Raw genomic sequence first — 21,580 nt, 5'->3', positions numbered from 1 at the left:
GAGATGAATTGTAAGCTTCCTATTGTGCCAATTCAAGTTAAGACGAAGAAGGGCAATAGAATTATTCTAACATATGCTTTTCTGGACCAGGGAAGTACTGCAGTGTTTTGTACTGAGAGTCTGATGCAGAAACTCAATTTGTCTGGGAAGAGAGCCAACATTCTTCTCAGGACCATGGGGCAGGAGAAGGTGGTTAGCAGCTACATTGTGCCAGAGCTGGAGGTGGCAGCACTAGAAGATGATAGCTTCATAGAGTTGCCAAAGGCTTACACTCAGTTGTCAATGCCAGTCCACAAATCAAATATACCTGCAAATAAGGATCTGACAAGGTGGCCATACTTAAGACATATCTCCTTACCACAGATTGAGGCTGGAATTGAGCTATTAATAGGAACAAATGTCCCAAAAGCCATGGAACCGCTGGAAGTCATCCGTAGTGAGAATAATGGACCCTACGCCATAAGGACGGTGCTGGGTTGGACAGTTAACGGACCACTGACAGGAAACAGTGGAGAGGCCGATTACTGTGAGCAGCCAGTAACTGTGAATCGTGTGTCCATTGTAAATTTGGATGAACTGTGGCAACAGCAATTCAAGATGGATTTTCCAGAGTCTCCTGTGGAGGAACAAGTGGGTCCGTCCAGAGAAGACCTGAGGTTCATGGACATGGTCACAAAGTCAGCCAAGCATGTTGATGGGCACTATCAGGTGGCCCTACCTTTGAAAAATTCAAATGTCAGCATGCCAAATAACAGGAAAGTAGTGGAACAGCGTCAAAACCATCTGAAGAGGAGGCTCCAGAGGGATCCAGTGTTTCACAGGGAGTATAACACCTTCATCAATGATCTACTAAGTAAAGGCTATGCTGAAAAGGTTCCTGATGCAGAGCTGGAAAGAAGAGATGGCAGGGTCTGGTATATACCACACCATGGTGTCCACCACCCAACAAAGGGAAAACTTAGAGTTGTGTTTGATTGTGGTGCCAGTTACAAAGGACAATCCCTGAATGAAGAGCTGTTGCAAGGGCCCGATCTAACAAGCTCACTGATTGGAGTTGTGACCAGGTTCAGGAGGGAACCTGTGGTCATCATGGCTGATATAGAAGCTATGTTTCACCAAGTGCAAGTGCCCCCAGATGATGCCGACCTGCTACGATTCCTCTGGTGGCCACAAGGAGACCTGAGCCAAGCACCATGTGAGTACAGGATGAAGGTACACCTTTTTGGAGCAACATCATCCCCTAGCTGCGCCAACTTTGCCCTCCGGAAATGTGCAGAGGATTTTGGACATGAACATAAGGAGGAGACGTTGGATAAGCTGCACCACTGTTTTTATGTGGATGACTGTTTGGTGTCAGTTGCAACAGAGGAGGAAGCGCTGACCCTCTGTCATGACCTCATATCTCTGTGCACTAAAGGAGGATTCTGTTTGACCAAGTGGCACAGTAATAGACCTGAAGTTCTTAAGGCCATCCCAGAGTCCCGCAGAGCTAAAGGCGTGAGGCAGTTGGACTTGGATTGGGAGTTTGCGTCCATTGAAAGAGTGCTGGGTGTAGAGTGGTGTATCACATCAGACACCTTTAAATTCAAGTTGGTGTGTAAGGACAGACCACTCAACCGCAGAGGCATCCTGTCGACAGTGAGTTCTATTTATGACCCTCTGGGCATGTTAAGTCCCCTTGTTCTCACAGCAAAAAGGATGTTGAGGGATTTGTGCAGAAGAGGAGTTGGTTGGGATGACCCCATACCAGAGAATGTCTCTAAAGAGTGGCTGAAGTGGATGCAAGGGCTCCACTTACTGGACAACTTTGAGCTGCCCAGATGTTTAAAACCTCTGGAGTTTGGAGACGTTGTTAGTGCACAACTACACCATTTCTGCGATGCTTGTGAGGAAGGCTATGGTACAGTCACTTACCTGTTGTTGCAGGATGAGCACCTTCAAATGCACAGTGCTTTTATCATGGGAAAGGCTCGTGTGGCCCCACTGAAGACAGTTACAATTCCAAGAATGGAACTGATTGCTGCAACAATGGCCAGCCGCATGGATTGCCTGTGGAAGAAAGAGCTACACATGAGTCTTCAGGAATCTGTGTTTTGGACTGATAGTGTGTCTGTGTTGAAATATATCAACAATGAAAGCTCCAGATTCAAGGTGTTTGTTGCCAATCGTGTTTCAGAGATACTGAAATCATCTCACCCTGCTCAGTGGAGGTACGTGGATACATCTTCAAATCCAGCAGACGCAGCATCTAGAGGGGTCAGAGTGGAGGCGTTTCTGAAGGACAGACTCTGGTTAATGGGACCTCAGTTTCTTTGCCAACCTGTATCAGAATGGCCTGTGAATCCTGAGCCTGTGAGCCATCTCTCCAACGATGATCCAGAGGTGAAGAAATGTGTTGTTGTCAATGCTGTACAAGCTGGAGAGGATCCCACTACTCACCTGATCCATCATTATTCTTCATGGGTCAGACTAAAGAAAGCTGTGGCATGGTGGCTGAAATACAAGGAATGGTTGTTATCCTGTATCAGGAAGAAAAAGGAGCTAACACCCAATCAGAGTGAACAGAGCAGGAAGCAACAAAGAAGTGAGAATCAGGAACGGTGCATGTTTAAAGGCGCAGCTGTCCTGAGAGCTCTTACCGTGGAGGACATGGACAAGGCTGAGCTGACCATAATCCAGTTTTGCCAGAGGAGAAAGTTTTTGGAGGAGCTTTCGTGTCTGGAAAAGGGGCAAAATGTCAAGAAAGGTAGTCACCTGTATAAGTTGTGTCCAAAGCTGGAGGATGGAGTCCTGCGTGTGGGAGGACGGCTCAGTAAAGCAGCACTGCCTTTGGAGTCTAAGCATCCTGTCATTCTGTCAAAAGATCTTCATATTTCTACCCTGTTGCTGAGAAATATACATCAAGAGGTAGGACACAGTGGTCGTAACCATATGTTGTCCAAGCTCAGGGAGAAATACTGGATGACAGGAGCAAGCACTGCCATTAGGAGGGTTCTGTCCAAGTGCACCATCTGCAGAAGACTTAATGCCACTCCAGTTTACCAGCAGATGGCAGATTTGCCCACAGAACGACTCAGGCCTGATGAACCTCCTTTCACCTGTGTGGGGGTTGACTATTTTGGACCCATTGAAGTGAGGAGTAGGAGGAGTATGGTGAAAAGGTATGGTGTCTTGTTTACCTGTCTTGTATTGAGAGCTATTCACATTGAGGTGGCACCTGCTCTGGACACCGACTCCTTTATAAATGCCCTAAGGCGTTTTATCTCCAGAAGAGGACAGGTCCGTGAGCTGCGTTCTGATAATGGGACAAATTTTGTGGGAGCAGAGCGTGAGCTAAAGACAGCAATTGCTCAATGGAACCAGGCACAGATCCATGATGTGTTACTTCAAAAGGGCATCAAGTGGACGTTCAATCCCCCTGCTGGATCACATCATGGAGGAGCATGGGAAAGGCTGATCAGATCGGTGAAGAAGGTCTTGAACTCCATTCTCAAGGTACAACGATTGGATGAGGAAGGACTCCACACAGTTCTCTGTGAAGTGGAGGCCATTATTAACAGCAGGCCCATCACCAAGGCTTCCACGGATCCTAACGACCTGGAAGCGCTGACACCGAACCATCTGTTACTGCTTAAAAACCAGCCTTCATTACCACCTGGGGAGTTCCAAGTAGCAGACCTGTATGCACAGAGAAGATGGAGACAAGTCCAGTACATATCTGACCTTTTCTGGAAGCGCTGGACAAAGGAGTACCTGCCTCTGTTACAGGAACGACAGAGATGGACTGGGGTGCAGAGAAACCTTGTCATAGGAGATCTAGTTTTGCTTATGGACAGTACCGCACCTCGTAATTCTTGGATTATGGGACGTGTCTTGCAGACCTTTCCAGATCGCAAGGGGTTTGTGCGTCAAATCCGGATTAAGACAAAAACCAGTTGCTTGGACAGACCCATATCCAAGGTGTGTTTGTTGCTGGAGAAGGAGGAGGCAGCATGAGGACGTTGCTGATCTCTACAGGGACTTTGTGTTATTAGATGTGAGCCGGACTTTTCACTAATCGGTCATAGAGATGACCAGAAGAAGGAATATTCTGTGTAATGGTTTATTCATGGACTTGAGCAGTTTAGACATTCTTTATTGCATTTTGGAATTGATGTGATTTATTATGTCCCCTATTGTGTTTGAAATGTGAATTATTATGTGAGACTTAATAATTCAGGGGCTGGTGTATAGGAGACATAGGTAACCGAGGAGGAGCACAGTGTGTGTGGGTGTGTGTGTGTGAGGCAGAGGGAGTGGTTCAGGTGGGAGTAGGTGTGTGTATAAAGGTGTGCACTTACCAGGTGATCAGATGAATGAGAGAGTCAGGGTTGGGTAGTAGCCATAATTTTTGTTGACCGCAAACGCTAAACTTTATCCATTTATCCATTAATCTCACTTTTGTATCTGTTTAATCTGTTATTATCATTTTTTCATACATCCATCCTCGCTACGCTGTGATAGCTCTGTACTCTTTTTACGCAATAAATGCAACGAAAGTATTTTGGATCTCAGCGTATCTTGCTTCATACCCTCCTGGCGCGTCACAGAACTATGAACCTGAGGACCCAACCTCATACTCTCAGCGGCTCATAGAATTATAGCCGCTACAATCTGTATTTAACAACTATTAGTGAACACAATAATCACTGTAATTTACTTTCCATAATCCACCCAATCAGTATTTACACTACGAGCAGCGTGTGGATACACTGTTTGTGACCTTTATTTCTATTGTTGACATTCTGTTTTATTCTGTTTCATTTCTCTATTCTTATACAATAGGATAAAAAAAACAAACAAATACAATAAAATTAAATAGTAGACAAACCTTAAGAGGCATCTTTGCATATTCATTGAGGATGGGCACATCAAATACCAGCCGTCTAAGCAGATGCTGCAGCATGGAGGGTCGAAGGTACCTATGAATACATCAAAAAGGAAGGTAACTTTTTAAAATAAGTAATGATATTGTTTTTTCAGGTCTTTTGCGTCCAACTTTGTATATTGTTTCCATGTGAATGTAGGTGTTTGGCCATGTTTGCCATTCTTGTTTGATCTCTCTTATAAAAGAAATAATATATCTCAAGAGACCGGTTTGGTTTTAGTACTGACTTGCAGAGCGACATGAGGCACTCCTCAATGACATCCCTCTGAGCCTTGGTAAGGGCTCGGCCACGGGACAGACGGTAGATGGTGTGGAGCATGGAGTCGATCATGATGGCGCGGTGGTCTGTGCCAGCAAACAACGGGGCACACTTAGTGAGCAGAGGCAGAACAGCCGAACAGAGGTAGCGGTTCAGTGCCAGCGCCATTTCAGTCGTACTGAATGCCACCTATTGTCAGAGAAGAAGAAAAATCATTTATCCTGACTGTAATACTTTGGAGACAGTAAATCTCATCAACATATAGGCTTCCGGAGTTAACAGAAGTGACATTTCATGTGTCTTTCCCGACTCACCGTGTCCAGAGAAGCTGAAGCTCTCATGTCAGGCAGGAAGCCAACCTCCAGCACATGAAGCAAGAACTCCTGGTTATCAATACCGTACACTCTATCAAGGAACAGGACCATGGACGCCTTGTGGTCTGGCACAAAACTGGCTGACATCTTGGGCTCAACAATCTGACCATCTGTGGTTTGGACAGAAGAAATCATAAATGGCGGAAGATGCCACATTATCCCCCTTGCTTTTCTTTTTTTTTTTTAAAATTGACACTATGTTTACACACAATCCCAACTTTGTATCTAACCTTTGCCATGGGCAGGGATCTGCACAGGCAAGCTGATGACTCCCACCAGGTCCTCTATGGGCACCAGAGACCTCAGGATGGCCCTGATTCTTAGAGCTTCACCCTTGCCTGCTTGGATCAGCTGTAGATATAAACATTTAAGACATTGTGAACCCCTGTTCATCAACCACCTACTTGACCACTGTTTCTGGAGGCTTAAAATGAAATGGTGTGAAAAGCCATTGTACTCACATGCATCTCAGGGGCACAGCGGCCCAGCAGATCAATAAGGGCTGAGTAGAACGACATGATGGCATTTCCCAGATGCACACGGTTCTCCTCCTGCTGTTCCTCACCACCAAACCTGCCATTCAAGAAAACATCTTTCTCTCTAACTGTTTGCGCCTGGCAATATTATAAAGCAATATAATACACAACAGGGTCGATTAGTTCATTTGTAAAAGTTGTTATTTATTGAGTGAGACGGTGCAGGTTGATCTAATTTTACAATTACAAACTTAAAGGTGAATAGCCTGTATACGTGTAAGTATCACATCTACTGTGCCGTCACTCACATGAAGCGTCTGTCCTTTTTGACAGTGGGTCCATCCCTTGCTGGATCCTCTGAGATCTTGATGGCCTCCTCCATGGCAGCCAGCAGACCATTCCCGCCCTCTCCTCTCAGGGCCGGGCCAAAGCACTCAGGTCGACGGATGAGCAGACGGACCACAACATTGGCGTTCTCCTCCACGCTCTCTCCTGTGAGGAGCACGTGTGCAAATATTAGTGAAAGCTACAAACAACTCAAAACTACAAATGTCAGCGTTGTATGAGTGGGGGCTGACCATTGACGAAGACAGCAAATCGGAGGAAGTCCAGGTATCGCTCTCCTCCACAGGGGTTCCAGCCGATGTCAGGGTAACCCTTAGACATGAGCATTGGGCACATCTGCAGTCCGCAGCCTGCCAAGTACGTCACCACCTACATCACCAAGAGAGATTATAAGATAAGTTCACTGTACCTTTTCGTGTGTTTCATGTTTTTCTATCTTGTCATTTTTTATTTTCTCAAACCATTTCCAGATCCTGCTCTTGCAAAGCCAAGGCCAGCTCATTGTTGTCAATGCAGGAGGCAGCGGCCACGTCCAGAGGTGTGGACCCACGCATGCCTGCAAATATAAAATGAACACAGTCTGTGTTTGTTTGTTCTTTGACTAATTTACAAGCTTATCATTCTAGATTTTTCAAAATGAAAATGTTTAGACAAATTTATCTTCATTTTTCCGACTTCTCGTGCATTAAAATTAGTGTCACTGCAGTTTAACATAAACAGGAACTCTGGTGATCTTTACATTTTATCCTGCTTTTCAATATTCAATTTTAATACAGATAAATCCACTTCTTAAAATAAAAACTGAAAAAAGTTTTCCACATGAACAGTACAGCAAACTGTACATAGGTGGCTGACACTGACCCAGGCCGATGCCGCTGTTCTGAAGCAGGTAGCTCAGATGGTCAAACATGGAGCGCTGGTTCTGTCGGCTGATACGACAGAAGTAACACAGGAAACGACAGCAGTTGGTCACCATTTGAGGGAATCGAATCTCCTGGAGAGAAAAAGTAAAAAAGACACTTTCTGTTTACTGTGGTATGTGCTGTGCAAGGCAAGTGTCCAACGCACCCCTCAATTAGTCTGGTTAGACTGAGTGACATAATTAAACAGAATCCCCAGATACCTTTGAGTCTCCTCCTCCGCCCAACACATTGACCATCACCTCCATGACGGTCTCATGCATACCGAGAGCTCTCATCAGATTGGGGTGTTGGTAGAACACCTTGTTGTTCATGATGTTCCTGAATCAGAATGAAAAATACAGAAGTCAGATTATTTGAACTGTTTAAGTTCTGACAACATTTTAGAAAACAATTGCAGATTGAATGAAATATCATAGATCCAAATCACAAAAATAAAATGACAGCAGCAGTAGTTAAATTAGAACTAACTGAAAACTGCTGCCACAAGCATAAATAACTAATATATTATTGACAGGAAAATATAATATCACATCTCACATCTTTATCACAGTAAGAGATGCGTACACTACAGGGTTCAATGCACCACCCCCACACTGACCCGATGCTCTGGATCATGAGCCGCTCTTCTTCTGGGCCCATCTGGACAATAAGCAGTGAACGAATCTGTCCCAGACACTCAAGCAGGTCCATGGTGTCCTGAACAGACACGGCATTGATGGAGTAGGCTTTGGGCAGCGCCCGGATCAGCTCGCCCAGGCCATCATACTGCCTGTGGAGCAGGCTGAACATCAGACGCACCAGCTCAGGGTTCTGGATGAAGGACTCCTGCGCCCAGTGGATCATGGTATGGGAAATCAATTCCTGAAGGGTGCCTTGGTGAAGTAGAAAAATAAGAGTTTCATCAAGTTATATTCAACTGCTTTGATTTTTTTAAAAGGTGAGTTTGATATTTCTGATATTTTTGTACTGAAGCAGCTGATGGTCCATTTTCTGTAAAGTCTCTATCTTTTGTTATGAATATTGTCCCTTTCCATTTCCCAAATTACTCAAAATCAGCTGCCCCATAATTTTAGGGTGGAAAGGCTCTGCAGCAGCATTTAGGCCACAAAAATTGCAGTGAAAACCTGATATAAAGTAATTGAAAGTGAACTATTAAAGAACAAAGGTTGTCTGTGAGAAATGCCAATCAAATCAAAATCACATATTTCATAGGTAATTTCATAGGCTGTTAATCTTACTGGGTTTCAGCTCCTCCTCAACTTCTGGCTTCTCCTCCTCTTCTTTCTTGCGCAAGCTCTTGATCTTGTCCACCAGACTGAAGAGTCTGCCACTCAGCGAGGTGTCCACCTCCTCCTCTTCTGCCTCCTCCTCAACATGTATACCTATGTGTAAAAAGGCAATACTGCATTATAACCCCACGTAAAAAAACATTTACATGTGCAAGGTAAACAATACACAGGATCTTTAAAGAACTTCTCACCGCAGTGAAGCAGGATGTCATTGTGGAACTCTCCCAGAGTGTCTCGCACCTCCTCAGGTACTGGACACTCCTCATCCTCTGGACCGTGTTTAAAGTTGGTCAGCAAAAGAACCTTGAAGAGAACCACAGTAAGGCAAACCATCAGCATGTTTTGTCTGTTTTTTCCATCTCTTTGTACATGAGGCATTTTCGTTTACTACCTGAGGTTTCTAATGGTCTTTCAGACAACAGAATGTGTTCAATATCAGTTCTCAATTTCCTAAGAAATCTGGGGTCAACGTATAACTTGTGGGAGAAATATTATCCGAATCCATCCAAAATTCAAACCCCACACCACATATCTAGTGAGTATGAAGACGGTTCTTGGTTAAAATAATTAGTACCTGGTCTTGTGGTGGTGAACGGAACTCGCGGGTCTTGCGTGCAGTCTCAGCAGCTGACATGGTGAAGGCTCTCATTAACAGGTTGTAACGAATACGTTGGTTGCTCTGAATATCGTGGACAAACTGGTCTGAATAGGCCACAATGGCTTCCACTCGGTGCCGCAGCTCACAGTCGCAAAAGTATTGCAGGAGCGTGCACATCTGAGAGAGGGAGGTTACATAGCAACAAGAGTTTCAAACTTATAATTAGTAAAAATGTAAAAGATATTTTAATGATATGAATTCTGTAATATAAAATATTAGCAGACATTTTACAGATGGACAATGGTCAGTGTTTAAAAGTCAGACTGACCTGCAGTTTGACAGACTCGGGCAGCTTCATCTGGAGTAATCCTTCCTCCAGACCCTCCTCCTCCTCCTTTAGTTCTGCCTCCACTGCCTCTGCCTCCTTCTCCTCCTCTGCTTTCTCTCCGTCCACTTTTTCTACTTTGGCCTCTCCCTCCTTCTCCCCCTCTTCTCCTTCCTCCTTAGGTTCAGCCTCTCCCTCCTTACGCTCTGCTTTCGCCAGATCTTTCAGCTCCTCCTCTTCCTCATCACCGACCCCTTCATCCTCAAGCTCAGCCTCAGATGCCTCCTCCGTTTCCTCCTCCTTCGCTTCCTCACTTTCTCCTTCAGCAGCTCCACCCTCCTGAACTTTCTCTCCTTCCTCCTCCTCTTCCTTTCCACTGAAAACATTGGGGTCGATCATCTTGAGGATGTGCTTGGTGTCCTCATCATTGAAGATGCCCATAATGAGCAATGTACTAATTAGTTTCAGGATTGGGACAAAGTGGAACTCCACACTGCCTCCTACTGGATCGCGCATGGCCTGGCTACCGTCTAGCACAGCTTCTGTTAACATGCTAATCGCCCTGGTCTTCAGCTCCTGTGGAGGAAACATAAAAATAAGCAAAAAGGGAAATAAAATTTTATCGATGCAATGCAATCTTTCTCGTTTCTTACTTGTAGAGGGAAGATAGGACTAAGGGTGTACAGATCAGGGTCGGTCCCGACAAAGTTGACGTATGAGAAATGCAGCTTGGGCCGTAAGCAGGTGGTGAGGCCAACACCAGGGAGAGAATGGGCCTTATTTGCATCAGGATAGAGATGGATGGTGAGAGTCTCCTCAGTCATGGGGACGATAAACTCCCTGTTGGTGCCCAGACGTGCCCGTTTGGCAGACTCCAGGTGGATGCTGATGAGCAGGTCATAGTAGCCGCTGCGGAGAGGTCCAGGCAGGTAGGTGTTCTCGGTGGCATAGAAAAGCTGGGATTCATCCACATGGCTGCACAGGGCATGGGCCACTCGGTTGTTGCCGAGGGCACACACAGCGCAGTAGAGCATGAGGGTGTGGTAGTGGAACTTCATCAGGTCATGACGCTCCGACAGCTCCAGGATGTCAATACACCTGAGTAAAAAAGACACAGACTCAAAGATCAATACTGATTAGGTGTCTCTGGTGAGTACATAGTAAATATCGTAATCATGATAAATATTTATATATAACCCATATCTATATATATAATTTCTCTCCCCCGCAAACTCAAACAAAATTTTGAAAATATCTGGGGGTTAGTGAATCTGCTGCTAACCTGCAAATTCTTGACCAAAACAAATTACTTGCAAGAATCCATAGGAAATGTTGGGAGCCAATTCCTGCCTGCTGTTAGACTGTCTCTGTTCTCTACCTGTTCTCCTCTGGGATGTGCAGGGCCATCATGATGAGAGGTTCAGTACACTCCACCATCCAGCCCAACCTCTCACTCACTCTGCCCACCTCCGGGTTGAGGAAGTGATTGGGCATACGACTCCAGACGACCGGGGTCAACATCTGGACATCCAGCCTGGGAGGGCACTGCGGGACTGGATTATTACGCTCGCTGCGGAACATGGCGGCCGATATGGGCATGATGTTCTGATACGAGCGAGAGAGACAGAGGAGGGGAGGGTTTAGACAATCATAGAGAGAAGAAAAGGACGAGTAGACACTTGGATTTGAAAAAGGAGAAAGCAACGGATGATGGAGGCTAACATGACAAACAGGACAATAAAGCAAGTACAGGAAATCAAAGCAAGAGGCTGACGTCCCTATCATTCACTGTCCCAGTTAACAGAGACTCCAGTCAGCACCTCTGTTCCATATACTTAACTGATAAATAATAAATCATAAAGTTACACAGAATTACATGAGGTAAGTGCAATAGCACTCAGTAGAGAGCATACCTCCGCCAGGGGCAAACCTTTTTTTCCACCAGATTATTATCTGAATCTGCACCAAATTTATATACCTCTGATTTTATACATCAAGATCCAAATATTATTTCCTGAGAAAATTACAAAAATGTGAAAAAAATGCTCTATATCACAATGCGGAAAGTGATAAAAAAAATTCCTGCATCTGCCCCTTTAACTGAATTGCCACAAAGATTTTGTGTTTTCCCAGCCCATGTCCCATCCCTTTAGTTTAGTACTTTTTATGTAATCCTGCTGACAAACCAAGAATCAAATAAACCAACAGACAAGCGTGAAAACATAACCACAGTGGAGGTAATTACCAAAGTTAAGTTTCAATTTCACTTCTCTCCTTACGTCCACACACACATTTTCTCTTCCTTGCCCTCACATGTGCCTTTTATACAGTCTCTCTCTCTCTCTCTCTCTCTCTCTCTCTCTCAGTCCCATATGTCTTTGTGTCTTTTTTGTCTTTCTCTCTCTCTTATCGATGTATGGTTAAATGAGATCTAAACATCAGTGCCAGTGAATTCATTTTTATCCCAACAGAGACACTAAGTCACCATCAAGCTGGGCCACATCTGACCCACTTTCAAAACAGGTGAGGAGGAGAGTCACCTGTCTGAAGGGGGGAGGAAGTAAGCAAAGGTAGCTGCAGAAGCATATGAGCAAAAGAAGTTTCTGACCTTGAGTTTGCCCAGCTCCACCTGCACCATGTTCTGATTGGAGGGCTGAACGAAGACAGCAGGGAACAGCTTGGTGTTGGGCTCCACCTGAAATAAAACACCTCCGGCTTTACAATTCCACAGTAACATAAGCAATCTCAACTAGTTTGAAATCAAGTCCGAAAAACACGTACAAATACATAAACAATCTGTACTGTGACTACACTTACCTGGAAGAAGGTGTTTATCTCCTTTCCATTGGCTGTAAAGGTCATGAGACCTGTTGCCAGGTCAACCAGACAGCCAACCACCATGTCCTCCTGGCTGAAGCGGGTCTGCTGATTGCTGACCAGGTCCCCTCCCCACACCATGTAACAGTTACTGTGCTTCATACTGCAAAGAAAGAGCAAACACACTTTTCATTTCAACTCATTCTTTAATAAGGCAGTTGAAACACTATGCAGCTGATCCAAACTGCTTCATATCACAGAGAGACAATAAAAGACAAAGACAACAACGATATTTCTTTGTCATTTCTCTCTGCCGTTTGTCCTTACCACCAGCAGTGTATGAATGAAACAGCAAACCTAAATCACATTACTCACATCTCAAACCAAGAGAAAAAGAAATAATAACTATATCAGCTTGTAATATTTGCCATTGCGCTGGAAAATAAATTGCTATTTACACGTAGGAAAGACTAACCTGTCGTGTATGTTGCCTCTGTCATCTCCCACGGTAACAGTGACACTGCGGACTTTGGAGAGGTCAAAGGATGGATCATACTGGTGGTAGTCAGGACTGACCCAGCCAATCCACACACCTGAGGGCTCCTGCCCAGCAAAGATCCTCACAGAATAGAAATACTGAAAATACAAAAAGACCAGGGAGAAAATAAGACAACTACAAGAAGAAAATATCTGAGTAAAGGCAGCAAAGGATTACAGATACTTTCATAACTTTGGTAGTATGACGCAAGCTAATGTTAACACCCAGTAGGCTTATTCAGCAAATCATGCCAGCCTAATCCCTGGATTTCTGCCACACTGGAGGGATCATTTTGACAAGCACTATAAATTTAGCATCAGCAGAACATAATGTTGGACTCACAGTGGTGGTACTTTGGATGATCTCAGGGTCATCTCTGTCGTCAGGCACCACGTCTTCCACCAAACGCGGCACCGTTGGAGGTGCGGGAGGAGGGGCGAGAGGTGTCATGGCAGCCTTCTTAGCCTTGGAGAAAAATCTAATGCACGCAGAAGATAAAAGAGTTTTGTTTAGTGACAGTTAAATCTTAAGGCTGCACTTAGCAACTTTGCTCACTGCCTGGTAATACTGAAGTCATTTTTGAAGCACATAGACCGCATAATGTCAATCAATGAACTGGAAAAAAAGAGAAAAGAAATTGTCTATTGCTGAGTTGAGTCTAGCTGTTGCTGGATGGAAGACTCATACGATGCTGTCTAGGAGACAGTTTGTAATTCAATATCAAGTTTTAAATTATCACTCCCTGCAGGCTGAAAAATAATCATAACTGACAGCCAATTGAAAAACTCCTCAAGGTCTCATTTAGTAGGACTGGGAAGCTCTTGTCTGACCAATGTTTTGCTTCACACTGAGAAAATGGATGAATTATTTACATAATTATCTGCACCTTTAACCCTGTGAAGGCTGGTTCCTCTCCTCTAAAGAAATAACCTTCCATGCTTACCCTCTTTTCTTTCCCTTTTCTGACACTGTGTCTTTCTCATTCTCCACAGAGATCTCCTTAGGCACAGACGACTCCTTCTTTTCCTCCTCCTGCTCCTTGCGGCTGGCAGACTTCTTAAGAACTTCAAACTCTGAGTCGGGCTCCACCACTACCACTTCCTCCTCTGGGATGGTGAGGGCACGGGTGAGAGGGGTGGTGCCTGCTGGGATCTTGAAGGTCTCGTGGAACTGGACGGGCATGCTGAGTCTGAGGAACATCATGTCGGTATTGGCGTTCTGTGAGCCAAAGGTCTTATGGGTCAGCTTCAGACACGGGGCACTGTCCACAGTCCCATCCACTCGGGAGACCTGATAGACAACACATTTAAAGAAAAATAAATTATCCAGTTTTAAGTTCTAGCTTCATTAAACATTAAAGATGTCACTGAGTAGTTACCTCAATATGATTGTGATCCGTAGGTACAGGCACAAACTGGGGCAAACTTTTACTGAACCACATTGTGATGTCTCTCTTCATATTGATGCCAAATGGTTCAAATCCTTCCTGCAGGCCACAGATGGCAAAGTAGCGCAGGCTGCTGACATTCTGACCAAGATTAATCCTTCCAACCTGAGACAAGCCCAGGGCACACACCGGGATAAAACCTGAGGGGTAAAATCACAGTAAAGTAATTGGTTAAAATATTTTGAAATTGCTGTTAAGGTGTCCTGATGTATGAAATTTATATCAAACAGTTTTTATGCCAAGAGATACTGCCTTTCAATTACTATAATAATAATGCGGATCCAATAAGGTCAAACGACCATAAACTCTTACCTTCACCAATTTCAATGTCTTTGAAAGCCATTTCCGACCCTGAGTCACTGATCAACATCTCTCCATTGAGTGTGAACATGATGTTCATCTCAGTGAGGTCAATCATACAACCGACCACATCACCAGACTGCCACTGGCGACCAAATGGTTCATTGCCAATGTGCCATCTTTGAGCCTGGAAAGGGTTTCATCCAATAAATTACCAACAAACTATAACTTCAAATTCAATAAATGATCTATAAAATACAACTTCATATTTCCTTTCAATTTGTCTTGGTGCAACTCGACTGAATGTTGACTTGACTTTTTTCTAGCTATCTAAACATTGAGTTTGGTTTATTTCATAAATGCATCATCATCATTTAATAAATACCTCATCTATCTAACTCATATAACTAACTCTACATAACTACATAACTTGACAAGCACTTTATTAAACTGGACTGGTGCTGATTTAAGATGAACCTAAAAGATGCAGACTTACCTTATTGCCATTGAAGACATAGGCCAGTTCATCTGCTCCCAGTTCGGTGTCAGAGCGGACATTAGGCCGTGACCAGCCCACTCTCATCTCCCCCGTGGTCACTGCCTCAAACTCAAAGTACCACTTTCCTTGGGTGACAACGTTCGACTTCTCTGCCCTGAAGATTCGTACTTTGTCCCCGCGGATGTTCTCAAGGCCATGGCCAGCTGCAGGGAAAGAGAGGGAAAGTTGACAGATAAGATTAAGAACGCTGGAGGTACTGGTGATGCCCTGGGATAGAGGTTTGCAATTGCATGATATTCCACATTCAACACATGTTATGTGAGGTAAGCTGACTTACTGCTCTCCTGATCTGGAGGTTCAATGTTGTAGCCATAGCCAATGAGAGTGCGGACAGCGTTGTTAACACTGTCTCGGTTGGTTTTCTTAGTTCTCTCATCCAGCAGGTTGTAAGGTACCAGACGAGGGTTTCGCTTATTTAAGATGTCCTGAGGAGCATAAGGGAATACAAGTTGATTACAAAACTTTTTTTTTTTTTTTTACAAATGGTTATGATTATTTGTCAAAGAAAACATTAGAAAGGCAGCATGGCTTAACCCCATTTGGATTATACACAGTTATTTGGTTGATATTGTTAGTTAATACAAATTAATTATACAAAGTCAACTCAAGGCTTTCCCACAAAAAAAAAAAAGAAATAAAAATATAAATAAAGGATTTATTAAGGATTGGAAAAGGATTGGAAAATGGTTACCTGCACAATACTGTAGGTCCATCCTTGTCGTACCCGATCCCTTGCCCAAACATTATGCCCATTTTCTGCCAGTTTTTCTACAAGCTGGTTCTGGTTTGGTGTCAGTTTGACATGGCTGAGGTCAAGGGGGGCAGGCTTGTAACTATTGGTCATCACATAGCTAGAGAAGAGACCAAAGAGTATATTTAGATATACATAAAAGATAATGCAGAAAGTCAGTTTATACAGACAGAAATATCCTTGTCGCCGTACGTCTTGGGTAGCTTGATCTTCTTGAGATTCTCTTCTGCTTTCTCGTCACCCATACCAACATGGCAACCCAGTGCCAGGAGAGTCCTGTGGGACAACAAGGATACAGGTATCACCAACAGGGTCCAAGGAAATAAAATTCCTCCTTTGACCCTCACATCTCTCAAAGTAAAACCTCTACAGAACTTAATTACCAACTTACTTCAGAGTCTCGCCAGACATCTGCAGGTTGTAATTCCTCTCTGGTTCAGGGAGATTCTGGAAGTCCACCAGGCAAGGATGGAGTTTCTTGTTGTCATCCCTGAACTGTAGAGGAAGATGATGGTAGGTTACTCATTGGTAAAAAAAAAAAAAGAACTCACCAATTAATTTAATTCAAAAGACATTCATATATCACAGTTCACAGGGAATGTAATTCTCTTTCATTTCATCTCTCTCGTGTGTCTCAGGGCTCTTGTTGCGTTGTGTTATATGTGTTATAAATCAGTGATATGTGTTCTTATGCAACTATGTGACCTTTATAGAAAATGAAAATAAATATATCCACCATATCCACACTTCTGTCACCTACAGTACATTTATTTCATCCTAAAAAAGGGGTGTGTTTCAGTGTCCCTGTATTTTTACCAAACTATTTGAAATGGGTATAATTCAAATTGTTCTCATACTTTTTGTTACAACTGAAGACATTAATCACTGAAGGTTTAAAATTCAAGGAATAGTAGATAAAACACAATGATAACACTGAGTTACAAACTGGGCCCCTGAAATATTTGTGATATTACTCAAGAGCTACAAATCATCTAAATCAGGTTGTCAAATCAATATTCCTACACTGTTGCTTCTGTATTGCAATGCTGACTTCATACTCACAGTCCCGTAGGTCCAGCCCTGCTCAATGCGAGTGACGGCCCAGAGCTCGTGAATATTCTCTGCCAGCTTCTCTCGGATACGCTCCAAGTGGGGCGGCAACACAATCTATACAGCAACAGAAAGTCAGCAAAGAAAAAGAAACTTCAAAGTTGAAAGTCTGATTTTAGGTTGTGAGCTTTTACCTGGACAGTGTCCACAGGGCAGGGGGTGAACGAGGTGTGGGTGAGGGACTGGGTGGGACCCAGCAGGTTGCGGACGCCACTGAAGTCGTGCTTGTATTCCTTGATGGGTTCGATGCGCATCCTCTCTCTAGGCAGCAGAGCCTCATAGCACGGGGCATAGCCAGGAGGGGGCATGAACTTGAAGTCTCCATGACGACCACCAAGGAGGAACCGAGCCCTGAGGTGACAGAAACGCAGTCAGTACCATTATCAGTTCCTTTATCCCTTTGACAGAGAGATCTTTATATACCACTGAAGCACTTTATGGAAACAGCGTCTTGATCTTTATAAGACTCATAATAAAGAAAACATTGATTTCCTGTGCCGATCCCTGAGCCTGTGTTTCCCTCCTTGCTCTCATAAGTCAGCGTAAGCCCCATTTCAGCACTGTCAGGAACGATTACACACAGTAGCTGTAAAATCTCTTTCGGGGGACAAGACAAGACACTAGGTTTTAGAGAGATTATTTGGAGGATAATTTAAAGGGTTTAAATCATAAGAATTATAGAATTAAAATGGAAAGAATTAATAGTTATTTAAAATGCAGAACTGTTTTGAGCATTATCAATCATCTGAAATATTCTGCCAGTTTTAATAATTTTTTGGATCATTTCAACGTTCTCTGTGTGTATTCCCACATTCGTCAGGCGCAAATTGGAATTAAATCACGCAATTTTAAAAACTGACAACCTTGTGCGTAACAGGTAAATCAGCCTCTACCCCTGCATCATTTCATTGCATTTTTACTTGTTACAGTAATTTCCTGTTGTGTTGGTTAAATAAAGAAATTAACATGCAAATTGATTAAACTGATCAACAGAAAACAAGACAAAAATTGAATACAGGAACACACTTTATTTATGTTTCACACTTACTTGACTCCAGCAGAGAAGCTGATGACAGGGAAGAAGAGGCCATCCACATTGAAGTTTTCAAACATGCCCTGAACTGGGTGGCCATTGATACGGAAGGAGATACTGGGCACGCTCAGATCCAGACAGCAGCTGACGACATCATCAGCAGCCAGGGTGTGCGCGCTGGGTGAAGCCACCTGCCGGGCTACGGTACCTGAGCGGCAGAGCAGAGAGCAAGGAAGCCATATAACAAGACACAGAGCATCATGGTGAATAATATAGTAAAACAAGTAAGGGGACCTTAATCTTACCTGACCATAGATGAAGTCCATCAAAGCCATAGGAGTAGAGGTCATCTCCCACACCGTTTCCTCCCCAGCCTTCTCCTCCTCCAGGGTAGGGGCTGTAGCCCTCGGTCATAGCCCAGCCCACACGCAGGTGGGTGGCCTGTGCCGTTACAAAGGGTTCCACATAGTCTACCATCATCTCATAGTACCACTTCTTATACTGCGTGGATCCCTCACATGTACCCAGGAAGATATTGGGCCTTACACTGCAGAGAGAGGAGAAAAGAAATCAAAATTAACTTTTACAGACAACAGCCATTTATAATAATAATTGTATAGATATAGGACTTTTCTTAACAAAGTTACAGAGTGCTTCACAGTTAAATACAACCAGACAACAGAGAAGCCCAAAGAGCCTGAGCAAAAACAGTAGAAGAGCATAAATCATAAATCAAAATTATACAAAAGGATCTGATAATAAGTTAAGAGACAGAGAGTTTAATGACTTTTAAATTTAGTCTTAGAATTTTATATTAAAAAACAGAAAAGACCGCTCTGTACTTTCTGTACTGTAGAGCAAGTTAACAGAAGTTTAAGTACCTGGTGACATAGTTTACAATGTTAGTCTGCAGCAAGAGCTCACGACCCGGAAGCAGGTTTTCAGTGATGAGGTTCTGGTTGGACCTCACAGCGACACCGTTACACACACACAGAGAGCGCAACACATCCAGGACCTGAAAGCAGGAGCGAGACAGACATTACAATCATCTTTATGTGGCAGAGCAGACAATTCATACTTTCATCCACTGGCTACAATCACTGATGGAATTACAAAACAAAACGTTTTTATTAGGCAAATACAATTTCAAGATGCTGCAACATTCAAAATCACCACCTACAAAAGTGTCTGGTAATGTGGGAAAACCTGTCAGGTGAAGCCAATTATTTTGCTGCCAGCTAATGTTACCTTCCCACCCTGTTCCTGGCAATGAGAAACGACAAACCTTGTGGTTCCTTCCATGTTTGTCCAGGAGAGAGATGATAGATTTAATGTGGTTTTCCTGGATGATATTCAGAACCTCAGGGCTTTCAATTAGCACACAGTACAGCACCTCGAGAATACCTAAATGTATAAAGAGGAGATATGACAAATTCTTAGCATTTTCTTAAGAGGGTTACGTGTAAAAATGTAATGATGTGAGTAATTTAAGACGTATCATGAATAACAATATGGTTCAAAAGAAAAAAAATTGCTAGAAAATAAATTACTACATAAAACACTGCCAATTAAAATCAGTGCAAAAAGATTCACCCAAATCATGTTTGGTCTTCAGCCTAGACATTGGCTGACAAGCTCACAATAGTACAAAACGTTGAAGCTGTATCTAAAACCTACACTAGATGCAGCCAACCCTTAACAGCAATTAGTCAATTCTAAAGAACAACTCTAATTCGTGGCCAGTGGGTGTATCAGTGAGTGAGTGAGATGCATCTGATACCGGAGGAGGCCTCCAGACGGTCCAGTTTGCTGACCAGCCAATCCAGGTTGTCACAGAACAACGCGCAATTAGAGCGGTTCCCCCTGATTAGAGAAGCTGTTCAGTGGACACACGGGGAGTGAAATAATGTTACTTCGTTCAGTAAAGACAGTATTTCATTTTATTACATTGTATTGTATCTACAGAGTTTATAGTAATTCTTCTACCCAGAAGCTCATAAAGGAGGTTGACAATCTCTTTCCAGGACTCTGCAGCTTCCTCCCCGGCAAATTCAGAAAAGTGAGCAGCGGTGTTGTACACATTCAGGCGGTCAATGCACTCCAGTACGATGGTGATCATTCCCTGAGAGTAAAAACACAGGGACCAGAAAGATTGTGCATACATTATTATTCTGTTTCTTTGTGTTATTTCTTGCTGAATTTAGAGTTGAACTGTACTTGGCTTGGATTTGGCTAAAGTTAGATCAAGGTTTAGCTTGGCAGGATAGGTTTATTATCGTGAACCTACAGGGAATAAATGTAATTAAGCACAAGTTATAAAAGCAAGTACATGTTTTATGTGCATGAGATGTGTGTTTGAGGTCACAAATGTCCTCAGCAGGCTCAAAAGTGCAAGTTCCCTTTTGCAGAGTGAATGTATCTTAGTAACAGGAACAGACGGTAAAAATCAATAGATATAGAGAGTCTGAGGGTGTGTGAGGTTGTGCAGGCAGCATGCAGATTACCTCCTCTTGGAAGAGATTCTGCCGGTTGCGGAGGGAGCGGAGCTTGGTCTGTTTCTCCTCGTGCTCCAGTTCCTCCTCAGGTGGACGGAAGTAGAAGATGAGATCCTGAAGAGAGAGGATGACCCCCTCCAGAGGGAGCGACACAGGCCCTGGTGACTTGTTCTTCCCACTGAGAGAGTCCAATCCCCTGGAAGAACAACAGCAAATTAACAAAAATCTAAAACTTTTAATATTTTTTGACACTCTTCATAGTTCCAGATAAAAAATGCAGTTACAGTGCTGTACCATAAACAAGTAAGCTCATAGTGAAGATGACAGGTAACTTCTGGTTCATGCCCACAGTAAGACATAAATAAAAATCAATGCATCCAGTCACAAAGAGGAATTTTTCTTCTCACCTCCCTGCATTTGAAAATGTTCTTACTTGATGAACTGCCTGAAGAGGCCTGTAGTGCTGTAAATCATTCGAGCAGCCTGAGACTCTTCAGTCTGGGAGCGGGACACAGTCAGGGCATCGTCCATATGACCCTCCTGGTGCAGAATGGCCTGGAAACACAGACACATAATAATATTACAGATGAGTTCTCTCTGTCTTCTATTCTCCTTATGTAACATCTATACAATGTTTTTATCTTGTCCCCTGTTGTTAAGAATCTGAAGAGTCTGAAAGTTATTACTACAACACCACTGTAGAATTACCCACACTAACTCAGCTTTTATTGCTATTTTACGACAGTATTTATCTCTCTTCTATTACCTTTCTCTTCATCATTCCCAAACGAGCAGCTTTGGCATCCAGGGCCGCATATGTGAGCCACAGGCCTGTGGAGACATGCTGGACGAAGCACATGGACTCTCCGTACTTTATCTCTGGAATGCCCATCCCCTCAACATCACGCTTCTGAGCCACCTCCACCTTCTCCTGCTCAGGGGAACCAGGAGGAACAAATAGGTGGGAGAAAATGACAGCGAGTTCAGTGAGTGAGGATATCAATGCATAATAAC

At 43.6% G+C, this 21,580-nt stretch overlaps 1 protein-coding gene across 17 annotated transcripts in view; it reads right to left on the bottom strand.

Moving 5' to 3' along the window:
* ryr1b (ryanodine receptor 1b (skeletal)) overlaps window positions 1-21,580 on the bottom strand; it is an 80,640-nt gene that overhangs the window by 34,610 nt on the left and 24,450 nt on the right. For all 17 annotated transcript variants that reach the window (XM_056374778.1, XM_056374784.1, XM_056374783.1 and 14 more), the window contains 40 exons: window positions 21,333-21,497; window positions 21,000-21,121; window positions 20,576-20,762; window positions 20,058-20,193; window positions 19,852-19,947; window positions 19,357-19,475; window positions 18,953-19,086; window positions 18,377-18,618; window positions 18,087-18,279; window positions 17,173-17,389; window positions 16,991-17,095; window positions 16,320-16,423; window positions 16,121-16,204; window positions 15,869-16,028; window positions 15,455-15,602; window positions 15,115-15,320; window positions 14,631-14,805; window positions 14,250-14,458; window positions 13,815-14,161; window positions 13,214-13,349; window positions 12,809-12,969; window positions 12,334-12,496; window positions 12,125-12,211; window positions 10,895-11,121; window positions 10,170-10,614; window positions 9,520-10,092; window positions 9,168-9,368; window positions 8,785-8,896; window positions 8,543-8,686; window positions 7,903-8,176; window positions 7,505-7,622; window positions 7,243-7,375; window positions 6,843-6,937; window positions 6,615-6,750; window positions 6,345-6,528; window positions 6,022-6,133; window positions 5,791-5,911; window positions 5,501-5,670; window positions 5,155-5,375; window positions 4,871-4,961 (listed from right to left, as the gene is read on the bottom strand). In XM_056374778.1, coding sequence (XP_056230753.1) covers window positions 4,871-4,961; window positions 5,155-5,375; window positions 5,501-5,670; window positions 5,791-5,911; window positions 6,022-6,133; window positions 6,345-6,528; window positions 6,615-6,750; window positions 6,843-6,937; window positions 7,243-7,375; window positions 7,505-7,622; window positions 7,903-8,176; window positions 8,543-8,686; window positions 8,785-8,896; window positions 9,168-9,368; window positions 9,520-10,092; window positions 10,170-10,614; window positions 10,895-11,121; window positions 12,125-12,211; window positions 12,334-12,496; window positions 12,809-12,969; window positions 13,214-13,349; window positions 13,815-14,161; window positions 14,250-14,458; window positions 14,631-14,805; window positions 15,115-15,320; window positions 15,455-15,602; window positions 15,869-16,028; window positions 16,121-16,204; window positions 16,320-16,423; window positions 16,991-17,095; window positions 17,173-17,389; window positions 18,087-18,279; window positions 18,377-18,618; window positions 18,953-19,086; window positions 19,357-19,475; window positions 19,852-19,947; window positions 20,058-20,193; window positions 20,576-20,762; window positions 21,000-21,121; window positions 21,333-21,497 — 7,053 coding nt within the window. The remainder of the gene's footprint in view (window positions 1-4,870; window positions 4,962-5,154; window positions 5,376-5,500; window positions 5,671-5,790; window positions 5,912-6,021; window positions 6,134-6,344; window positions 6,529-6,614; window positions 6,751-6,842; window positions 6,938-7,242; window positions 7,376-7,504; window positions 7,623-7,902; window positions 8,177-8,542; window positions 8,687-8,784; window positions 8,897-9,167; window positions 9,369-9,519; window positions 10,093-10,169; window positions 10,615-10,894; window positions 11,122-12,124; window positions 12,212-12,333; window positions 12,497-12,808; window positions 12,970-13,213; window positions 13,350-13,814; window positions 14,162-14,249; window positions 14,459-14,630; window positions 14,806-15,114; window positions 15,321-15,454; window positions 15,603-15,868; window positions 16,029-16,120; window positions 16,205-16,319; window positions 16,424-16,990; window positions 17,096-17,172; window positions 17,390-18,086; window positions 18,280-18,376; window positions 18,619-18,952; window positions 19,087-19,356; window positions 19,476-19,851; window positions 19,948-20,057; window positions 20,194-20,575; window positions 20,763-20,999; window positions 21,122-21,332; window positions 21,498-21,580) is intronic.

Source organism: Seriola aureovittata, chromosome 4, assembly GCF_021018895.1.
Source record: "Seriola aureovittata isolate HTS-2021-v1 ecotype China chromosome 4, ASM2101889v1, whole genome shotgun sequence".
In the NCBI taxonomy this organism is placed as follows: domain Eukaryota; kingdom Metazoa; phylum Chordata; class Actinopteri; order Carangiformes; family Carangidae; genus Seriola; species Seriola aureovittata.
This window is presented reverse-complemented; position numbering and strand designations above follow the sequence as displayed.